This window comes from Malaclemys terrapin, chromosome 3 (assembly GCF_027887155.1).
Source record: "Malaclemys terrapin pileata isolate rMalTer1 chromosome 3, rMalTer1.hap1, whole genome shotgun sequence".
Lineage (NCBI taxonomy): Eukaryota > Metazoa > Chordata > Testudines > Emydidae > Malaclemys > Malaclemys terrapin.
Genome location: NC_071507.1, coordinates 119,846,853 through 119,869,052, shown reverse-complemented (window position 1 = coordinate 119,869,052; position 22,200 = coordinate 119,846,853). Strand labels below are relative to the sequence as shown.

Here is a 22,200-nt window from a genome sequence, read left to right as displayed (position 1 = left end):
ATGAGCTTTAGCAAGGAAATGTTAAGAAAGTAGAATGTCAGAGAGTCCTCTTGTGTGAAATTATGTTACAGAAAGCCAGGGAAGTTACCATTTTTGGCAAGAAGAGTTATACAGAAAAGGTGGCATGGTTTTATGGAGTGGGAAATTAATACATAGTAGTGTCTGTCTGTGGAAACAAGGTTTCATAATGGAATATCAAATACTTAGAAGTGTCATGGAATCACCTTTTCATAAATGATGCCATGCAAGTTTTTGCTCCAAAATAGTCTTACCATTACTGTACAATGTAGGCCAGACAAACAGCGGGCTGAGCTCCTGCCATCATTAGTAACTTTTCCATAGTACACCAGGTGTGTTGAAGTAGGGCGGGTTATGCCAGTGCACAGAAGTTGTGTTTTGACAGGCGGTAAGCTTACTGTAAAACTGGTGTTTGTAATATTCAGAATAGTAGGTTTCTCAGCATTTGAAGCTAGAGTCAGGCATCCTTTATCTAGATGGGATGGGAGAGAAAACATTCTGAAGTATAACAGCTGTAGGGACACTCCAGATTATAGATGTGATCCTACTGCCTTTAGCAACAGAAAGTATAACTAGTAAATACTATCTTTTCACTGGTTTCATAAATAGATAAAGAAAAAAGTCTGAATTTAATAGTTTGGGTTCATTTTTTGCAGACAGTAAATATAATTTTTTTCAAAGAGAAGGATTTGTTTCTTTTTTTGTAAGTTACTCAAGGACAGATTTTTAAAAGTATTTAGGTGCATCGTTAGGCGCTGTAGGAATATAGGCCCACATTAGATTTGGGTGAACTATGGTATGAAATTGAGTTGGGATATTAGCATGAGCAACAGGCCCACAGCATTTGACCAAAGAGAATATGATCCTGAGAAAGAAGAATTGTTGTGTTAAAGTTGTAGTGAGCTTTCAAAATACCTGTGTTATCTTATTTAAGGTTTGAGCTGAAGTAATAGAAATAACACAGTTAACTGGGTACCAGGTACAGTAAATAATTGGCTACATAAGAAACTCCTTCATCTGGCCTTAACTAAAGTCCAATAACTGTCAATGACTTCACTTGTTTGTTAAGAGGTGTAAAAAAAGTAAACCCTTTCAAGGGTTCATTGCTAATACCTGCCTGACCAAGTTGGAGCCAACCAATATGGGTCTAAGCACCCTGGGTCAGCCCTTTTGTAAGTATCTTGATCCAATGCTTATAAATGTTTTGTTACTGCTTGGATGTAGTAAATTACTTATTATTTAGCTTTTTGGGCACGTTTAGAGCAATTGTAGCCTTTGGATTTAATTAAGGAATTTATGGTTAAATTAGTGTCATAGCAATACCCTGCATAAATAATAATTCCAACAGACACCTAAATACCTTTGAACATCTGGCCCTTAGTTACTATGGTGACGAGCGCACTATAGCTAGATTAGACTGAATTTGCCTGTCATAGCAGAAGAAGAGCTGCAGGGCAAAGTCTCATTTTCATTTGCAGTGATGTTTTCTCACACTAACTTTTTTCATCCCTCTGCTCACTAGTAGTGTTCATGCTCTCTAATTAACTCTCACAATTCTACTTTGAGTCATCACACTGTCTTCAGAATGCCACACTTACAGGTTTCCTGTGGTTCTATTGTAAATCACCTCTTTTCGTACGACCTGCAGATTCCAAATTCTTTTGAAGAGGTATTCTCCACTACTCACATCCCATGCTCATGGAATGTATGCAGCATCTATTATTATGATGCACTCTGACACGATGCAACATCCGTCCAGTTCTTAGCTTTCATTCTACCTTCTAGAACTGGCATTGTATTACAATCTATTGCACTGTCCTATGTATCTAAATCATTTTCCTCTGAAATCCATCTGCAGTAAGGTGGTAAATTTTAGATAAACACTTTTAGAATAATTTACAATCCAAATAAATTATTTTAAAAAGACATGTTAAAATTTTAAAAACCTGCTACCTGGGTAGGGCTGCATGGCTGTGCTGTAGGCTAAGATTTGCACCTGTTCATGTGCTCTTTCCTGAAAGAAGAGGGGTTTGCTTTCTTTATTTGCTTGATAAATTGCTGTATGGTCTTTTGTTACAACACTCCAGTATATAAACTGTCTGTCGACAGTCAAACTACCAATGGTCATGTCTGTAGAAAAAACATTACAGAGTTATGTTTCAGAATAAAAATAAAGGCAAAAGTGCAGTTAGATACCCAGTCCCACTGAAAGTCAAAATGAGTTGAGCATTTAACTTGCATCTGAGTCTTTGGAAAGCTTTTTTAGGAGGAGACTTCTGACATTTTCTGACATGTCTCCTAAAAGTGAAACATTTACCTCTTTAACAAACTGTAGATTTGATGCCTTCTCTTCTTATCCAATTATTATGGTTAAGATTAATTACAGGAAGTGTAATTCAATGATGACAAACACCAGTAATTATAGAACACAAAATTGTGGCTTATCATTCACCTTGAATGGAATCCCTCTCTTAAGGAGGAGATGATCCCTCACTTCCAAGATGAGATGTTAAAAACCAGCAACCGTTCTGTGCAGCAGGAACACTACACATCCCATAGACCCTTTTGTAATAGGAGATTTTTAGCCAAGTCTCTTTGGCTACAGTGTCTAGGACCAGGCTGAAAACTGAGCCTGGATTACCATTATAGGAGTTATCAGGGTATGAGTCATCCTATAAGACTTTTTGTGCATGGAACACCGTCACCACATTCAAGCCATTCCCCTGATGCTGAGAAGGGAGACACTGAGGACGGTATTACCCTCTGGCATATCTTTTTGGTTGCGGGAAGGAGGCACACAAATTCTGTCAACAATATTAAACCCTCTCTACGTAATGTGACAATGTGGTAGATACAGTGGCGTCCACTGACAAGCAACAGGAGTTGATGCAATACTTTGTCTATCTGACTGATGATTTAATGGGAAACAATAATTCCTGCAAATATCCCACACTGTTCTTTCCCCTGCTCTGTTACAATGGCAAGCATAACTAAATATTCAGATGTAGACTTCTTTTTTCTGTCTTCACTTCAAAGTGGTTAATGTTGTGGAGAAAATCCATGATGAATATTGCATTATTTTTGCTGAAAAGTAAATTCTTTGACAGAACAGTAGGGAACAGACTGAGAATTAAAAAACGCATCAGAGAGATCTCACCTTGAAGACTAGGAACATTGATAACTCTCCAGCAGTGGCATCCATCTAAATCTGAGGCCCAGATTTCATCCCTTCCTTTGATAAAGAAAATATGGGATGTCTTGGAGTCAGACATAGCTACAGTCATTGCTCTTCCGAGGTCTGTTTCCGTCACATTGCAACTGCAGTAGCTTCTTCTTGTCTGATGTTCTAAAGGTGAGTGTCCCAAAATGCGGTGCATGGTATTATTCACGATATCATAATAAAATATCCAGCAGCCCGAATCAAAGGCTTCCATCCAGTACAGACGACTATCAAACAAAATGTATCATTTACAATAGAAAATCTTGCTCCAGGCAACCTACCTTAAATACAGTCTAATGAATTAATACAGCCATAGAATCATTAAAGTTATTGTAGGGTAAATACAATGGAATTCCCTCAGAGTGGTGTCAGTTTTTTGTTGTTGTTTTTTGTCTATTTGTTTTTGGGTTTGTTTTGTTTGCTTTTAAACAGAACATCTTTAAACAGAGGTCCTCTATGGCCAGAATTACAATGTGCAGATGGCAGAAAATTTTAATTTAGCTACCGACTTCCATTTTGCTTCACTATAAATGGAGTTTCATGTCAGTAGAGCCAACACTTGAAGTTTTTAAATCAAGAATGGATGTCTTTCTAAACGATATACTTTAGCTCAACCAGTAGTTGTGGAGACAGAGTTTCACCCAGTAATTCCTATGGCCTGTGTTATGCAGGAGGTCACACTAGATGATCACAATGTTCCCTTCTGGCTTTAAAAAACTATTAATTTATTTAAATTGCTGTATCTCAATTAAATTGAAAACAAAAGCTATCAGTCATTTCATACCATACCTCAAGAAAGGATATGTTGAGAGAGATGATATAGTCAAGTATTTGTTACTTGACTGTACATTCAACATTTTAAGGGATTTTGCCTTGAGTTCAAGATCCATAATAAATATTTGAGTTCCTTTCTGTGATGTTTTCAAGGCAACAAAGAGATGTCTTGCAATCCAGTCAATTGCAATAGCTGTGACATTGCGGAGAAATTCATGTTTGAAAAGCTTAAGGGAAATAAGAAAACAGTTAGTACATCAGTTCAGAAAGTAGAATTTTTAATCCCCCAGGAAATGTGGACATTTAGAAAATAGTTTCTGTTTCCTTTCATAACAAAAAGTCAAAATACCAAAAAATCATCAAATGAGAAATTTTGACTTTTTTGACAGAAACAAAAGTTGTCATTTCAAATCAACATTTCAACATAACATGTTGTTTTGGTTTTCTTAAATCATAAAATAAAATAAAATAAAATAAAATAAAATAGCCATTTTATGTTGAAAAGAAAAATAGTTTTATTTCAAAATGTTGATACAAAATGAAAATTATCATCAGGACATCTCTTGTTGGAAAAAAAAATTTTTTTCAATCAGTTTTGACATTTTCCAGCAAAAAATTTCAGTTTCAACAAAGCCATATTTTCTATAGGAAAACTTTCCACAGAAAAACTTTTCAACCAGCTCTAACAACTACAGATAAAATGGATTTTTCCAGACTGGATGGCGATTTTTATCATATTACTAGAAATCAAATAACCCAGTTGTCTACAAATTATACTAAGCATCTCATACAAGCTAGCAATAATTAAAGCAGAATGGGCCATATTTCTAATGCTGTTTTCCCCATTAAAAGTGATTTGTTTGTCAGGCTTCTCTTTTCAGTTTTTATACTATAATTGGGCTCTAATTCATTACATAGCGGGTTCCAAAATAACTGCAACAATATGCATATTTTACATGTTCCTTTCAAACAAGGAAATACACAATAGAATACCTGAAGCCTGGAATTATTCTGTATATTCAGAAGAAAAAGGGAATCTTCCTGGCTATAATACATTGTCTCGTCATTAGCAGTGTAACAGACACCCTTTATATCTCCTTTTGCTGAAAGACTCTGGATGGTCTGATTTCTGTCTATGTCAGTAAAGACCATCTTGTTGGCAGAAATAGTTATGAGAGCTGGAACTGGAAAAAAATCTGGAGGGGGAAATGAAACAGAACAACTGATACCAAACTCTCTGACAATAATGTTCATTCATCATGATAAAGTCAGGTACTAAACAAAAATTAACAAGGGCCCTGCACAAACTATGTTTGAAACTGCACTAGCCACAAATATGTAAGCATATTTTTAGGATGGTTTCGCATCACGGCCTTCACCCCACCCTAAGAACCATGTTCTACAATAATTTCCTAGACAACTTCAGGAGATAGCCTAGAATGTGATTCAGCTAGTACAGGTCTCAGAAAAGCATCCCAATTCACAGTGCCCAGCGAAACTGTGAGAACTGTCCTAACCACTCTGGAGTTTAAACACAATTGTTGCTTGCATAATTTCAACCAGAAGGGGAACTGGGACTAAATGAATAACTATATCAACACAGGAAATTTTACAGCTGAGAGCTGCAAGTACACAAAGGTGCCATTCAAGGTAACATTTGTATTAGTTTCAACACAGTATAATGTGCTGGCTGATGGGTGTATTATACTGCCTTTTACCGGATGGAGCATCATAGCTGCTCGTTGTTTGTGATTATGTCATCCTTTAGTGGACTGCGTACAAAGTGCAAGCCTAGATACTAACAACAGCTAATGGATAATCTCTGTTCACTCAAAGGGTAGAGATTTAGGATTTTTGATGCAGGTCATGGGTTCTAATGCCCCACACTACACATGTGTTATTAAACTAGCTAAGTGTCTCGTTTGCAGCTATGAATTTTTTACAACAGCCCAATGAAAAGTTCAAATAATTGTCCTAGTTTGTTACCATGGGAAGTGGCTAGGGCTCAGTATGTGACATTTGTCTTCATACAGAGAATATAAATTTGTGGCTGTTTGCACAAATCATCCATGGCTACTGCCAATCTGAGCTATATTTGAACCAGTAGTAAAAGGCTCCGTATCTCATTACCAAACACCTGTACTATTGAGTCCACCATGCATTAATATTTGGATTGCAAGAGGTGGTAGCTGAATATTGATACCTGATGAGTTAGCTTCTGCTATATTAGATAGCGGTCCTGGACCTGCCGATGTGAAGGCTTGCACCTGGAGATAAATGGAACAGGAGAAATATTCAGTAGCAATGTCTACTAAGGCCCCAGTTCAGAAAGCACCAAAGCACGTGCTTAACAATAAGAACATGAGTAGTTCCACTGACTGCTCACATGTTTAAATTTAAACATGCGTTTAAGTGCTTTGCTGGATCCGGGACTGGAGTGAAGGGGGGCTTCCAAAGGTGGTCTGGGCAATGATAGTTCATCTTGTGTCTACCAACCACTTCTAGGTCCCCAAGCAAAGGAGACAGGCTTTTCTCATTTCAGAGAAGAGGTCTGGAAGCACTTCTCCTGCTGCTTCATGTTGTAATTCTCCAGCAGGCCCAGCTGCTTCATCCTTGGACTAGGATGCAGCACAGCTCGCCTGGCCCTTTGTGTTTTGAATTTAATGCATTACCAAATCACGCATTATGGGCGTCTCAGTTCTCACCTCATAATGAAAAACACAATGCCATGCTACATTTAAACATGAGTCATCAGAGGCCAGCTGGTACCAGACATCATCTGAATCCTCACGCTTCTTCAGTGGTGGGGGCTGTCCTTGATCTGTGGAACTAAGTTTTGTTGGGTCTTTGACCCTCAGCCAGCCCAGGATTCAGAGCTACAACTCAGTAGGATCTGTACTTAACCTGCTGCTGCTACCAGGGGTTTGGAAAATGGGAAATTTTCCTTTGGCCACTCCGAGCCTGCGTAATAGTTATGAGCGGTAAAGCAGTATTGCTCTCCACATTACACTGACAGGCACAACAAAGCACTACATCTCGACATGGTTATAACACCAAATAACCAGATCATCACCTGATTAATTTTCCATACCTGAAACCTCACTGTCAGCCTGGGAAGCATATCCTTGAGCGAAAAGGACATCAGAGAGGGTGCAATGTTGCTTATATTCCATTCTGTAAAAGTCTCATTGGTGCCACTTTGATTTACTATTTGATAGTAAATTCTGAACTTTGTTAATGCTCCATTGTCTCTCCTAGGTTTATTCCACCTAAATTCCACTACAGCTCTCTCTTTGCCGCCATATGTACCATCATGTGACACATATATTCTGGGATTTTCAGGGGCTGAAGGAACTGTATTAAAAATACACAGAAACAAAGCAGAGAACTTGTGTTAAAATATGATGTTTGATAATCCCTGCTTTTATCCCTGAGCCTGGGCTCTACAGATTAGTTTAAGGCACCTAGGCTGCTAAAAAGAGGGAAAAAAACATTCAGACTTGAATACAGCAACTTGTGCAATTCATTCTTCAGCCTAAAATTGTCCTTTAAAAGCTATTTGATTTTAAGGTAGAAATGTGAATATTTCATTAAATAAATAGGTATTGAAGGCATGAGTGTGTGTTCTAATGGTAAGATAGTTCCACTAGCTACTTCCAAAACTCCCTAGCTATGACTGTGACTGCTATGTGTTTTTCATTGTCACATGTGTATTTGATTTTAGCTTGATCAATAAAAACCCACACAATTGGCACTAGTCTATACAACAGAACTCCGCTAGTGTCAGTGGAGCTGTCCTTATTTACATCACTTAGGGCTGATCTACACTGGGTGGGGATCGAGCTCAGATACGCAACTTCAGCTACGTGAATAGCGTAGCTGAAGTCGAAGTATCTTAGATCGATTTACCTGGGGTCCACATGGTGGGGATCAACGGCCGCAGCTCCCCCTTCGACTCCACTACCGCCACTCACTCCGGTGGAATTCCGGAGTCAACGGGGAGCGCGTTCGGGGAATGATATATCGCATCTTAATGAGACGCGATATATCGATCCCCGCTAAATCGATCGCTACCAGCTGATACGGCGGGTAGTCTGGATGTACCCTTACACAGAGCAGAGCATTTGACCCACAGTCTTTCAAACTCTGTGAAATTGAAATATTGCACCAAACAGTTTTTCCCTGTGCTTTGTTCAGATGCGTTAATTCTACAGTAATTATATTGCCAAGTGTCCCTTTAACTGATTCATCTTTGACCTGACCTGAGTAAAATAAGACACCTACGAAGTAAAAAATGAGTACCATTTCTAAAAACTCAAACAACTGTCTAAAGTATTATATGCAGGATTTTACTGGTCATTTCATAATAAACTTCAGTTAATCAATCTTTAAAATCACAGGCAAGGGAGTGGATATCACCGTGTATTGTCTGCTCAAATGTCTGCGTGCATGCACATGTAACAGTGGATTGTCAAAGACATTCAAGAATGTGTATCTGCAGTCTCTGTGATTCGTCTCAACTCAACCCCTGGAAGTAACATAACACCTCTTAAGAAAGGCCCAACATCCTGAAATAAACTAGGCCTTACTATACCCATTAAACATTAGGAGTGAGATTTGAAAGTCCGGTACCTTCTTCAGGGGCTCGAAGGGATATGGATGTCGTAGGTCCCTCCCCCCAGTACGTATAAGGAGTCACAGTAAAATCAAACTGCATATAGGGCTCCAACCCTTCGACTTTGTAGGATGGAACAGTCAGATTCTGAGGAGGCAGGCACCGTTCGCTATCCACAAACTAAAATAAGCACAAAACATTTTTCTCCTCTCAGAAAAAACTTTGTAAACATTCCTGATCTTTAACTTTGATTTTCCAAAACACCCATACCAAAATGAGAATAAACTTGTTTTGAATTGTCATAGCTCCACTGACTTTTATGGAGCTGTGACCATTTGCACCACCTGAGGATCTGCCCCTTTGATTCAAGTGTAACAATAGTTTATCAAATGTGCTAAAATCAAGTGTGAATGAAGTTTATAACTATGGTTCAGGTGGTCACAGATGTATTGTGGTCTACACTGATTAGTTGTTAAACCAAAGTCATTCAAGCAAACTTCTGAAGAGTTAGAAGATCTGTCCATATATCTATAAAAGAAATAAACAAAGGCACAATATGGCATAAAAGAACACAGACTATATGTCTAATTTTTATAACTGTCATTGTCTAGAAGCAATAATTCCAGATAATGGGAAGGAATCTCATGAATACCTTGGTCTGTAGAACCTTGGACTCCACACAGTAGAAGACAGTGCCCCATTCCACAGTTGTGGAAGTATTCCAAAGGATGTGAAAATGTGAAGAATTCCCTTCAATCCTAAAGGAAGACTCTAGAATTGAATCTGGAATCACTTTGGGTGGAAAGGAAAAGTTTCCTGTGGTCCAGAAAATGAGAAAAAAATAAGAATTATGAGCAATGGGTGGAATTTACAAATCTGCCTACGTGATTTATGAGCACAAGTTCCATTAAGTTCCATTAGTATATTAGTAATAATAAAATGATTTTATTTGTTTAGGCCACATCAGTATCATTTGATTCTGCTTCTACTGGTTTATATAGTTACAAGTTATTCATCTCTATTCTGATAAATGTATTAACAAGATATTTGTATTCACATCTTTTCCCACTCAGATGTTAATAACCAAGAATTACAATCTGACAGCGGATACATTTCTAAAGTTCTGTCGATCAGAAAATCAAATACCTGGCAGAGGTTTAAGTGACCTCTGAGCAAGGGTAAAAGCTGCAAACTCTGCTGGTTGCGAAAAGGGGATGCTAACGCTCTGATTGACTTCTTGTGTCGTAATGAACTGGTAGCCATTAATCCAGAACAGCCGTCCACTGTAATACAGCAGTGCACTGTGGGATACTTCTGAAGAACTCCATTCTGCAAACTCAGTGACTACAGCATCACCACAACTGTGAAAATAAATATGGAATTACCTAAGCTACAACTTGCTTTGTAAGGAAAAAGGGATCTATGCAATAAACTTTGATACCTTAAACTTTATCCTTCAAGTTCTCCTTCCCCCTACACAAGTAATAAGAACAAATAAAAAGGTTTTCTTTCAATTCCTGCCCCACCCCTCCACTGAACATTCCTTAGTGTGATGCATCACTGGAGCACCAAACACAATACTTTGTTTCTTCAGCTCTTATAAGATGGCACCTTTAAAATGAAGTAAATATTTATGCTAAAATATTATAATTTATTCAAAAGGAGACAGTATGTTATAATTTATTAAAGATATCCCTGTTTTTATGTATAACTGAAAATGATTCTCCCACTTTGATTGACAGTGGCCCCTAGATTAGTGTGCCATTGTCCACAGGTGACCGTTTTTGTCCTGCTCTCTCCCTTTAATTTTCTGCACCACAGCCTCTGCATTCCACTGGAATTCCCCAATGGCCTTGTAAGATATACAGACAGTGACTTCCAATTTAAAGAGGGTTAGATCAGCTCCTATAGCAGGACTGGGAAAACTACAGCCCGGGGGCCACATCCGGCCCTTCAGACATTTTAATCCAGCCCTTTCGCTCCAGCTGGGGAGCAGGGTCCGGGGCTTGCCCTGCTCTGTGGCTCCGCACAGCTCCTGGAAGCAGCAGCATGTCCCTGCTCCAGCTCCTATGCGTAGGGGCAGCCAGGGGGCTCCGCACACTGCCCCTGCCCCAAGTGCTGCCCCCACAGCTCCCATTGGCCAGGAACCGCAGCCAATGGGAGCTGTAGGGGTGGCACCTGCGGATGGGGCAGCGCGCAGAGCCGCCTGGCCGCCTCCTGCCTGATCCCCCTCCTGCCCTCTGAGCCCCTCGGTCCCAGCCAGAGCACCCGCCTGCATCCCCAACCCCTCATCCCCAGCGCCACCCCAGAGCCCGCACCCCCAGCTGGAGCCCACCCCACACACACACCAACCCCCTGTCCCAGTCCGGAGCCCCTTCGCACACCCTGAACTCCTAATTTCTGGCCCCACCCCAGAGTCCTCACCCCCTCCCACACCCCAAACCTCAATTTCATGAGCATTCATATCCCGCCATACAATTTCCATACCCAGATGTGGCCCTCAGGCCAAAAAGTTTGCCCACCCCTGTCCTATAGGCTGGCTGAAGGGGTTCTTCCAGTAGCTCACTTGGTACAACTGCTGCCAACAGAGCACACAGAAGCACCGTCCGGATGCCCACTCAGTGAGCCCAGCCAAGGGATGATGTCTCCACTAGCTGAAAGAAGTCCACTCTAATATCAGGCATGGCACAAAAGATGCTGCATTCTCCCCAAACCCAACTGCAGGTTCCCCTCCCAGCTGAAGGCCATGATGGCTCCAGGATGATCATCATCATCCACAAACATATATGAGAGAGGGTAAGAGCAATGAAAGCTTAACTAAAGTTGCTGAATTAGGCATGGCTTTTGGTGCCACAGCAGAGTGGTCAGTTTCCCAACCCTTCCTCTCTCCCGCTCTTACCAGAGAAAACAAATATTAAAAATACAGTGATCCATTCAGGACAAACAAGCCACAACTTTCTGCCAAGATCTGTCTGTGCACCTGGCAGAGTGGCTCAGTACGAACCTCCTCTGTCACAGAGAGAGTTTCATATCCATTGCATGGGTTAGGGCCAATGGTAATGGAGACTTGATGTAAATGTCCCTCGTCGACCTTGTTTAGCCCTCTGGGAAAGGCTCTTATTAGCCTAGACACTAATTTCTACTTCATTTTCTTGCTGATGTAATACAGTTAACCTAGTCCTAAAATGTCTAAATAACTCACAGGCAATCCGCAACCAGCCAATCAGCAGCCACACAAATAATTTTCTTGGCAAATCTTCAATGCACTGCCACATTATTTCCATATGACAAATACAACTCTATGCCCAGTCTCCAAACTTGGAAGCCCAACTCAGAAGCTCCGTTCCATCAGATGGTGCACCAGTCAGTACCTATCTATGCTCATTTTAGAACCTAAATGCAGAACTGAACATTTTGAAGATTGGTCTCCCTTCCCTCACAGTTCCAGTGAAACAATGGATTTCCAGCTCCCATTAGGAGCCCAATTCTGCTCCCACTGAAATGAATGGAAAACACGCCATTGGCTTCAATGGCAACAGGATCAGACCCCAAGGTAGAATTTGGCGGATTGTTTTCAGGGTAATCTGCCCTTCTTTATTAAAATCTATTAACCTTTCTTTCCAGCTGTATGGTGATTTGATCTATCATGCTACTTCTATGTCAAATCTTATAGGTATTCTCTGCTCCCAAATTATCTTCTGGGCAACAGATTAGATACATTACCAACACATCATTTTACCACCTTAGAAATCTCTTTCAGCTTTGACACATGCTATCCAAAAGAGATTTGAAAGGCTCATACATGCTGTTTGGTCCATTAAGATTGATTACTCCTACTCTCTTTGCTCTGGAATACCAAAGTACATGATTTATGCCTTGCAGCTGGTTCACAACTGAATTGCAAGTATAGCCCCTCACACTAAATCTAATCAATGTATTTTGATTGTGAGATGTTCACAGTGCACTGGCCACCAGTGAGTCTGGGATCAATCTTAAAATTCAGTTGATCCCATATAGGGCTATGTCCACAGTACAAGCTAGGGTTGTGATTCTCCTGCTCGTGTGCCCATACTCGTGCTAGCTGTCATTGAGCTAGCACAAGTCTAAATAGCAGTGTGGCAGCAGTAGCACTGGTAGGGGCAGCAGAAGCACAGCTGAGCCATGCCAAGGACTTGTCCGCTGGTTTCAGGTGGGTTTGTACTGGGCACGGCTCAGCCATGCCTCAATGAAAGCTAGCACGAGTAGGTGTAGACGAGCCAGGGGATCGCACCCCTAGCTTGTAGATTAGAGATAGCAGAAGACTCCACATGAAATGGACTTAAGTAATTTTTAGCGGTTCACTCTGAATCCTGTACAGTTGGACTTGCAGTACCCAAGAGAAGCTTTACATACAAAGGGATGCAAAAACGTCATTTAAAACCTTTGTACGTAGTTTTCCTGTGCATACATGGCACATGCAGAATGCATGGTAAAGTGATATAAAGACTGACCAACACTCATCTGACGTGACCTATGGAACTCACTTGTGGCTTTGCCATTTGTGAATAATGCACCCATCTCATATTCATGGGGGTCAAAGGGACTACCATATGACTACTGATTGCTCATGTGAGTAAGGGTTGCAGATTCCAGGGCAAGGAGTATTAGTTGCTGCCCTTGATATTTGAGAAATGTCAGGTTTTAAAAATGATCCAGATTCAAGATAACATGGAAAACTGTAACCACTTATTTTCTATTATTACAAGTCCAACATGAAGATGAGTATGACCTCAACTAAATCAAGTGTCCATATCCATGCTGTTTTTATCACTATGAAAAATATGAATAACTTCCTGGTAACACAACACAGAGTTATCCATTAGCTACAGTGACCATCAATTCTTCCTGTTTATTATTTATTTAGCACCAACAACGTGTTCAGCATAGTACAATATACAAAAAATAAAGAGTTTCTGCCTTGAGGCCTTTACAGTCTAGAAAGCAGAAACACAGAAGAAAGGATGCACTGGAATTCTGATTGTTCAATGTATTTTAGAGGGGGAGAGGAGGAGAGACACACACAGATACCCTTACCTCTCTCCACAAAGTGATACTCTGTACAGATTTAGGCACAGGCTGTCTTGCACAAGCCAGTACAGGAAGCCGTCACTGAGATCCAAGGTTAAAGCAACTACCTACAAGACAGAAAAATCCAATCAGTAAAGTGAACAAAACGAATACATCATGGAAAAAATCCCTTCAATTCTGAAAGATATGTTGCATCATTGTTGTTTATATTATACGGCACCATGGAGAGAATGGCTCTTTACCAGAAAAGAAAAAAAAAAGACAAGTCTCTATCACAATGACTTTTCAGTCTAAATTAGACAGAATATAAAAAGGGAGAACAATAAACAGATGATCAGATTCTCAGCTGGTGTAAATCAGTATAATTCTATTGATGTCAGCAGAGTGACACCAATTCACAGCAGCTGAGGATTTTATATAAAGTGTTTAATTATATTTCTAAGCATCTGTTATGTTGCTCATCCCTGTAGCACCTGAGTAGCTCAGATATTACTATAGCAGTATATCAGTTAGTTAGTGAACCTTCCATACCTAAAATTGCATAAACACCTCTGGCATTTTAATGTCCTCTGTCTAAAACACTTTGTTGGTTTCCAATCTGAAAAGCAGTGTCACTCTTTAGAGTAATATTTCACAGTCTCCAATTGTGTTTTTACAGTTTGATTTTACATAAGCTATATCACTTTTGGGCAACCAAAAGAAGGGCATCTTGTACAGAGTCTGAGCTCACTATTTATGGAAAATGATATGCTAATTAGTTGAAAAAAAATTTACGTTTTACATTCAAAATAGCTAAATTTCAGTTAGAGCAGCATGCCATCATTTGTATTTAGTAGTAATCTGAAAAAAACATTAGAGGACTCTTCTTGCCCCTTATCCCTACTCTCACCTACACTGCACAAAAATAAGTTGTTGTTTTTTTTTTAAGTTAGACCAAATGTTCCAAACAAATCATATAATTTCATACCTGCAGTCAACAGCATGTGCAATACTGTGTGCACAAACGATAGGAATAAGAATCTATTAACCTGGTTTGTGAGTGAAAATAAGATTTGCATCCACAAATTAGGTAGCTGAATTCTATCATGTGAACCCTCAACTAATTGTGCCTGCAAGTTGTTGCATACACAAAATTGCAAGTGCAAAATTAGAGATAAGGTTGACACCACTCTGAAATTTTGCCTCGACATTTCCCAACCTCTACTCTCTTGTCAAGCAATAGGTCTATGTCATTTTTTAAAGTTAAGATTTAATTATGGATGTGAATGGAGCATCCATTCTTTTACTCTTCACTAATCAGATACAAAAGATGTTGGCATTAGGAAAAGAAAAAGAAATGTCATATTGCATACTCTTATGCAATTCCCATCACATTCCTGTTGATATTGCATGTCAGAAAATCAAAGTTTGAATTATTGCTCTTGTAGATTTCCTTTGTAAAAAATACTTTTGGTATGAGAGAGTGTGTAGTCAGATTTGGAGTATATACATTATTCCTCTTACCTGCTCTCACTGACATATTCTACATCAAATTTTGTCTTCCTGTCTCTCATGAGCGCCCCAGTCCCACATCTATGTTCCTTAGCCATTTTGGGCTCCTCTTTTCCCCTCCCCTTCTCTTTACCACAACTACCTTCTTCCACCAATTCAGGCTTGTCCATCTCCCTCCATTAATACTTACATTAAAGCAAAGAAAAATGTATACTATTCATATTCAGGGGTCATGCAGTAATTTAACACCTCCCCTTTCATGTGCTACAAAAATAGACAGATTTTTTCCATGGTGTGACAGACATTAATCTCTGAACATGATGTATAGTTGTTATCCTGCAATGTAACTCTATATCATAAGATGCAACATAAATTTAGCCTCTTGAAATAACCCTTGATTTACTATATGTCATGAGGCAGTACTCAGCAGGGTTCTGGCACATACTGCATGCAGCATGCTTTGCTGCTCCTTTATAATTTACTGACCGCACAAGCATATTGTAAAGATTAACTAATCAATGTTTATATGGCGTTTTGAACATACTGGGCCAGATCCTCACAGCCGGTGTAAGTCAGAAGTCAACGGAGCTATGCCAATATACACCATCTGTGGGTCTGGGTTATAAAGTGCTACCTAAGTCTAAGTTTTGGATAAAATAGTTAGCCATCTCAGCCCTGCACAGTGAAATACCAAATCAGAGATGTACTCCAAGACTCCAGTTTAAAGCCCAAAAGGTGAATAGTTATGGATTGTTGAAGATCTTGCAATGACCTATTTAATAGTCTATTAATTTTGTTTTTAAAAAAGCTTAGTAAATTTCAGCAAATAATTAGTTATTCATAGAACTAAATTTACCATCTGCAGTTACAATAGCTAGGGGACAATAATAATTATTATTAGCTGTTATATTGTTTGCATTGTGGTAACACCCAAGGCACAGAAATGGCCACCAGAGTGACATGACAACAACAACTAAGCAGGCAGCTGCAGAGTTGTGGCAAGGGCCTTGACATCGAGGATGAGAAGCTTGAAGTGGATGTGGGAGCTATTGCAACAATTCAAAGAAATGGATGATAAGGGCAGAACAAATGGAAACAATTATTTTTAAGGTAGAAATTATCAATCCTTATGCGTTAGAGCAGAAGCTGATCACCAGGGAGAAATCTGATATAGTTAGGCGCACTACAGGGCATGGGAAGTTGACATTTTCCAGCAAAGAAGTCAGCACTGGCCAGCATCCAAGGTGGGGTGTAAGGCAGGTGACTGGATGGATCATTGATCCGTTGCACCATGGAAATATTTTTCTGTGTGGCAAAAACTTCTTAATTCTTCAGTATTTAGGATTATAATATGGTTATTGTACTATTAGAATTTGCCATTCGATGTTCTAGCTGAGACCTCTCACACAGAGTGGATGTAACAAAAAAGATCCAATAAGATTAACTGAAGTTTTGAATTGCTAGTCACCTTTAAAAGGACAAACCCATTCTGCCCAGTATTTAAGTTTTTCATCCTAGAAACCCAGCTGGTTAGTGGTTACACTCTAGGGAGAGGAAAAATACTTTTAAAAGTTTAAGGATTCCAGGAACTGTGATGAAGGCAGCAGGAAGAAGTCAGTGGATTTGGAAACATCTGGAGTTCAAAAAGGATCTTTGATAATGAGCAGCATCTGTGTAAAATGGGAGCATATCTTGTATAATCCTAAGGAAAAAGCTGTATTGGGAAGGGATACATTTTAAAGAAAACATTTAAGATGTACACTACAGCAGGTTGCCTTTTTTAGTATTCTTGAGTTCTTCAATGATAATTTGGCTATGACTAATCCACGCTCTGAGAACAGGGACTTTTTCCCAAGAGAGTGACTCAGCACATGTCATGAAAGAAGGCAGCTTTCAGCCAAGTGCTGATAAATATTCATGGTGCTGGACCTAAATGTGACTGCTAGTTCACAAAGCCTTTTCATAGGGAAAAACAGTGCATTTAAAGATTTGCCCCACATCCTGGGCTGCTCCTGAAAAGTGCCCAATGCAGCTGAGAACGGGGGTTGGAAAGGTAGCTTTGAGCCAAATTTGCACTCCCCTAATCTTGGGGCTAATGAGTATGGGCCAGTCTTCTGGCTGCACTGACTGCCAGTGTCCCCCAGGATCCATTTCTGCAGACAGGGTTTTCCGAGGGCATAAGGTCACAATGCCTTTACTCCAGCTACCTCAGTGTTCAGATGGCACAGAAATGGCTACTGTGGCTGTGTATCAACTGACAATCCCTTCAAGCAAAAGGAATCCTCAAATGGCCAGATACATCAGCTGGGGAAATGGTAAAACGCTGCCTTGAAGCAATGGAGAATCAGGATCTTCATCTACTTTTTAGGTAACAACTTGCTATGGTCAGACTAATTTGTTTGCAAGAGTCAAAACTGACCACTAGAGTAATTCTATTTTGGGAACGGAAGGGAAACTCTGAAGAACACATTGTCCATCTTCTTGCTTACAGACAGGTAAAATTCATGTGAGTGATAGTCTAGTTACTGGCTGTGACACAAAAGCCAAACTGTGGATACAGTGTGGGTAGAGATGGCAAAATGACTAGCAGGAAACTGGTAATACAATATTTTGCTCTAAATCTCATTTTCAACACTCAAGGCCAGGATTTCAATGGAGCCCAGGTGATTTACACTAGCTGAGGATCTTCAGGATCTACACTGGTCATTATTGAAATGTCAATAGTTGCCAACAGTTGCTGCTGTACAAGGCTATTTTGAGATACCACCGCTCTGTCAAACTAGCACACACTCTATGTGATAGCAGTAGGGAAATGGTCACTTTCTAATGGCAGTCACTGAAATGTAAAACTCAATTAACACAAATAATACAGTTATTCAAACTTGTACCTCCAGGAATAAAGTAACAATTGTATGAATTAACCATTACGGTGTAAGTACAAGTTACACCCAATAACAAATGAAAGCCGTGTTGTTATATTTGATGCGACAAGCACTAATACTGACTGTATCCTATGCAGCTAGACACTAAAACACTCCTTTTAAAATATCAGTCACCTGTTTACCAGAAAACCGTGGCTGCTCTTGTAACATAAGGTAGTGCTCTCCATTCAGTCTGGTGCTTTCCACTGAATAAGTTGTGGCCCAGTACAGATAGCCATTGATTGCATCGACCACAAGATCCTTCACCAGGAATGCAACATGCACCACAACATCTGTGTGTCCTACCAGCAGAGATTTTCTGTAGATCTGGGGGTGGGCGGGGAGAAAACAGTGTAACTCCTCACACATTAGTTATCAGCCACAGGCATCTGAATACATGTATATGACTATTTCACAGCTATTGATTTCAGTCTCGTGTTTAAAGTATCACATAAAGAATTATGCAAAATTAGTATTTAGGATCTGCTATTAAGTGACAAAAGCAAAAACTAAACTTCTAATCCCGCTTATCGTCCTTGTTTCACCAGCCTTCTGAGTGGATAAGAGTTCACATCCAGTTTGCACTCACTATGCACAGCTGTGGTTCTCATTTTCAGAAGGGCCTCTAACTTTGCACTCAAGTAATTACAGGTACAATTTTATAGCACTGCATAACTTAGCACTACATTTTTAATGCAGACCCATTTTATACAACTGAAATGGCTAAGCAACTGATTTGTGGGTGCATAGAATGCATTTGCAGCTATTTGGGCACACAATATCAAAGTACTACATCAGAGATGACTTCTGAAAATCCACCCCTATATTTAACAAAACACTTACAATTTGCTACACAAGGTTATAATACAAGGATAAATACAAATGTACATCTCTTCATGAACTGAGATTCAGTTGGTAATCTTTAGCTGAGCACTACGGCTATGAAACTATTGTTGGTATATTTTATTTGTATATTTTGCACCTGCAGGTCAGTATCCTGGCTTTAATTAATAATTACATTTCACCTCAAGCCCTTTCATAACTGGAAAAGGAAATATCTCAATGGAAAGAAAGGTGTAATTGCTACAAGTCGATCTACTATAAAAGTAAAGGGTCAACAGCAGCTCAAGTTATAGGAGGTAATAAACACCTTCCCAAATATTATTTAATGATCTTTCTTATTCATTACTTTAGTTCATCCTCAGTGTAACACTCTTACATACCGTATTTGCTTTGCCAGCCCAGTACAAATACTGACCCAACCAATCAAAGGCCACTATCCTCGCTTTTCTGATGTCAGATATATGAAACTTCTCAATGGCACCAGCTCTTCTAGTCAGTGACCACATATGAACTTCCCCTGTTGAGTTGCTCCAGTAGAGAGTGTCATTATACCAGTCCATGTCTTGAAGCAAGAAAGAAGGATACTAGCAGCTATTTGTCAAATATGTCAATAAAACTACAATTTTTTCAAGAACAATTAAAAATATCCAACCAACCAAGACCTTGTCTACATTAGTGGCAGCATGCAAGATACATGTAGCTATATGCCACCATAAAAGGCAGGATGCATCCACAGTGTGGTGTGTAGCTAGATGTGGCAGTGAAAGGCTCTGGCAGGGGGAGGCAGTGAGGAAAAGTCTGGTGACAGAGAGCTACCAGAGCCTTTTCCCCACTGTCTCCCCCTGCCAGAGCCTTTCTCTGCTGCCAGAGCCTTCCATTATGGTGTGGAAAGGCTTTGGCAGCGGGTAGGCAGCAGGACAGTACACTGTTGAAAATAGCAGTGTAGATGGGGAAGGCAGTGCTTGGGCATGTAGAGAGCTGTGTAAGGTATATACCGTGGGGTTCAGGTGTGTCTTTACTCACTCAAGCAGTGCCTCACTGTCCACACTGCTATTTATACCCATGCTAGGGGTCGTGCAGTGTCTGTACTCTGACTACACTTACGGTGTTGTGTATACCTTAAGACTGAAACAAGTCAAACTTGCTACAAATGCAGGAACAATGTACAAGGATTGATACAGCTCAGCTCTAAAACTCAATTGATAGGGAGATCGTCATCATGATCTATCTTATGTACAGCAATCACCTTACTACACTGACCTCATTTTCATGAGTGTAGCCCTACTGATTACAATAGCACTGCATTACTTTGTAACACTGGGGGTTACACAGCTGTAGAGACACACCCAGGAAACTTAATTCATCCCTAGTGTAACTCACGTTCACGGCGTTTCACCAGGGATGAATCTAGCCCAGGGAGTGCAAGGAGCTTCTGCCTCAAGACTCAGTTCAGTTCAAACTGTTTCACTGCACATTCAAAGTCTAGTCAGATGTGATGAAAGTTCTCATCTTTCAGTTCCTTTCATCCACTGTGGGGAGCTCTGATCAATGCAGACAGGTCCACTACAGGAACACTCAGCCTGGACAGTATTTACCTGAGACATTTCTTATATTAGGAGAGAAGAATACTCCCGGCCCAAAACTATCCAACGGCTGCTTCCAAAGTCCGTCGTCCCCCACAGCCAAGATATAAGGTTCTTCTTCAACTGAGAAACAATGATCAAGTTGTAACTATGCAATTTTCCTGTTCCAGCAACCAGTATCAGAGGCACACCATACAAAAACATAGTAAGAACTAGGCTCTGCCCCTAGGAACAGTAAATCTCAATACGCAAGAGAGACAAAGGCTCAGAAAAAAAGAAGTATGTGACACCCATTTTTAGATGAGGAATGGAGGCACAGAGAGATTAAGTGCCTTGCCCAAAGCCCAAAATCTGTGGTGGAGCCAGGAACTGATCCCAGACCTCCCGAGCCTCACTCCAGTGACTTAACCATGAGCCCCTCCTTTCCTCTCCACATGTATTATTCTATGTAAGCTACGTTCAAATAAATATTTCAACAGTGTACAGGTTAGAGCCATTGTACACATGCTTGCAGAGGGCCTTTTGCATTTCCCCAGTAAGCCACCCACTCCCATTCATTACATGGTGACGGGCATACTCAACTGTTTCCAATGGTGCACCCATGCTCAGCCACCTGCCACTGGTGGTCTTCAAATGCCACCCTTTTCACTGTTCCCCAAGCACTTTAAAAGAGGTCCCAGCTGCTCGTGTCACTATGGGAAGAGTAGGCACAGCAGAAGATTGAACCCCTGGTGTTCTTCAGGTCTAGGCCTCGACAGGTGGAGAGTATGCACAGGACAAGTTTCTCCTTACTACTCAGTGAAGTAGTTCTTACCTTCTTTTAAAGTGGTGCCCCTAAAAGACTCTGTCCAGGGTCCTTCCCCAGCAGGAGATAGAGCTCTCACTGACACCTGATATGCTGTGGAGTAAGCCAGCCCTTTCATTGTAAACCTAGTGTCACTGATATTGGAGACAATCCGATCTTCATCAGCAGCATGTTGTGCTGATACCTTCACAATGTAAGTCCAGTTCTGCCAGGCGGAAGGACCTGAATGGTGCAGACACTCACATTATTGGACAAGAAACTTCAATAGAGGCCAGGAAAACTGCAGTTTTAGAGATCCATTTCAAAGCTACCAATATCAGAGATATCAGCCAGGGAGAAAATTAAAAACTAGTACTGCTTTAGTCCCTGGTGCCACAGTAGTACCTCATGCCCTTCCCAACAACCTAACCAGGAGTGGCAGGTAGTCTTCACAGCACCAGCTGTGCTTCTAGCACCATGGTTCAAACACACTTGCGTGTGTTGTAGAGCTGATAGTAGACTTTGCCAGCCAGCAGCCACCATGTGTGACTTACGGTAGATGTGTGACTGTACTGTGATAGCAGTAGTCAACACTGCAGTCATTATACCCCATGATTTAAGATGCACCCTTTTTTAAACCCTGCAAGACAGAAAGACTGAGTGACTTACACAATTAAGCTTCCATTCATTTGTCCAGGTGTATTCTTTATTTTATCAGTAAATCTTTGCTTAAAATTTTGGCAGCTTTATCGTAAATTATTGGGCCCGGTTTTTCTCTCACACCTGTTTCATATTGATGTAACTCCACAGATTACAGTAGAGTCACTTCTGATTTACACCAGCGTCAGGGAAAGGAAAATCAGGAAGATCTTTCCATTAAGTAC

The 22,200-nt window shown here is 40.3% G+C and overlaps 1 protein-coding gene across 1 annotated transcript in view; it reads right to left on the bottom strand.

The window, feature by feature from the left end:
* The window catches only part of ROS1 (ROS proto-oncogene 1, receptor tyrosine kinase), a 91,772-nt gene that overhangs the window by 41,119 nt on the left and 28,453 nt on the right, over nt 1-22,200 (bottom strand). Inside the window, exons 14-28 of the mRNA XM_054022878.1 lie at nt 21,347-21,559; nt 20,545-20,655; nt 19,330-19,511; nt 18,242-18,433; nt 13,701-13,801; nt 9,774-9,988; nt 9,280-9,443; nt 8,645-8,807; nt 7,104-7,366; nt 6,216-6,279; nt 5,006-5,208; nt 4,028-4,239; nt 3,176-3,465; nt 1,972-2,148; nt 273-490 (exon numbers count right to left, since the gene is read on the bottom strand). Coding sequence (XP_053878853.1) covers nt 273-490; nt 1,972-2,148; nt 3,176-3,465; nt 4,028-4,239; nt 5,006-5,208; nt 6,216-6,279; nt 7,104-7,366; nt 8,645-8,807; nt 9,280-9,443; nt 9,774-9,988; nt 13,701-13,801; nt 18,242-18,433; nt 19,330-19,511; nt 20,545-20,655; nt 21,347-21,559 — 2,768 coding nt within the window. The remainder of the gene's footprint in view (nt 1-272; nt 491-1,971; nt 2,149-3,175; nt 3,466-4,027; nt 4,240-5,005; nt 5,209-6,215; nt 6,280-7,103; nt 7,367-8,644; nt 8,808-9,279; nt 9,444-9,773; nt 9,989-13,700; nt 13,802-18,241; nt 18,434-19,329; nt 19,512-20,544; nt 20,656-21,346; nt 21,560-22,200) is intronic.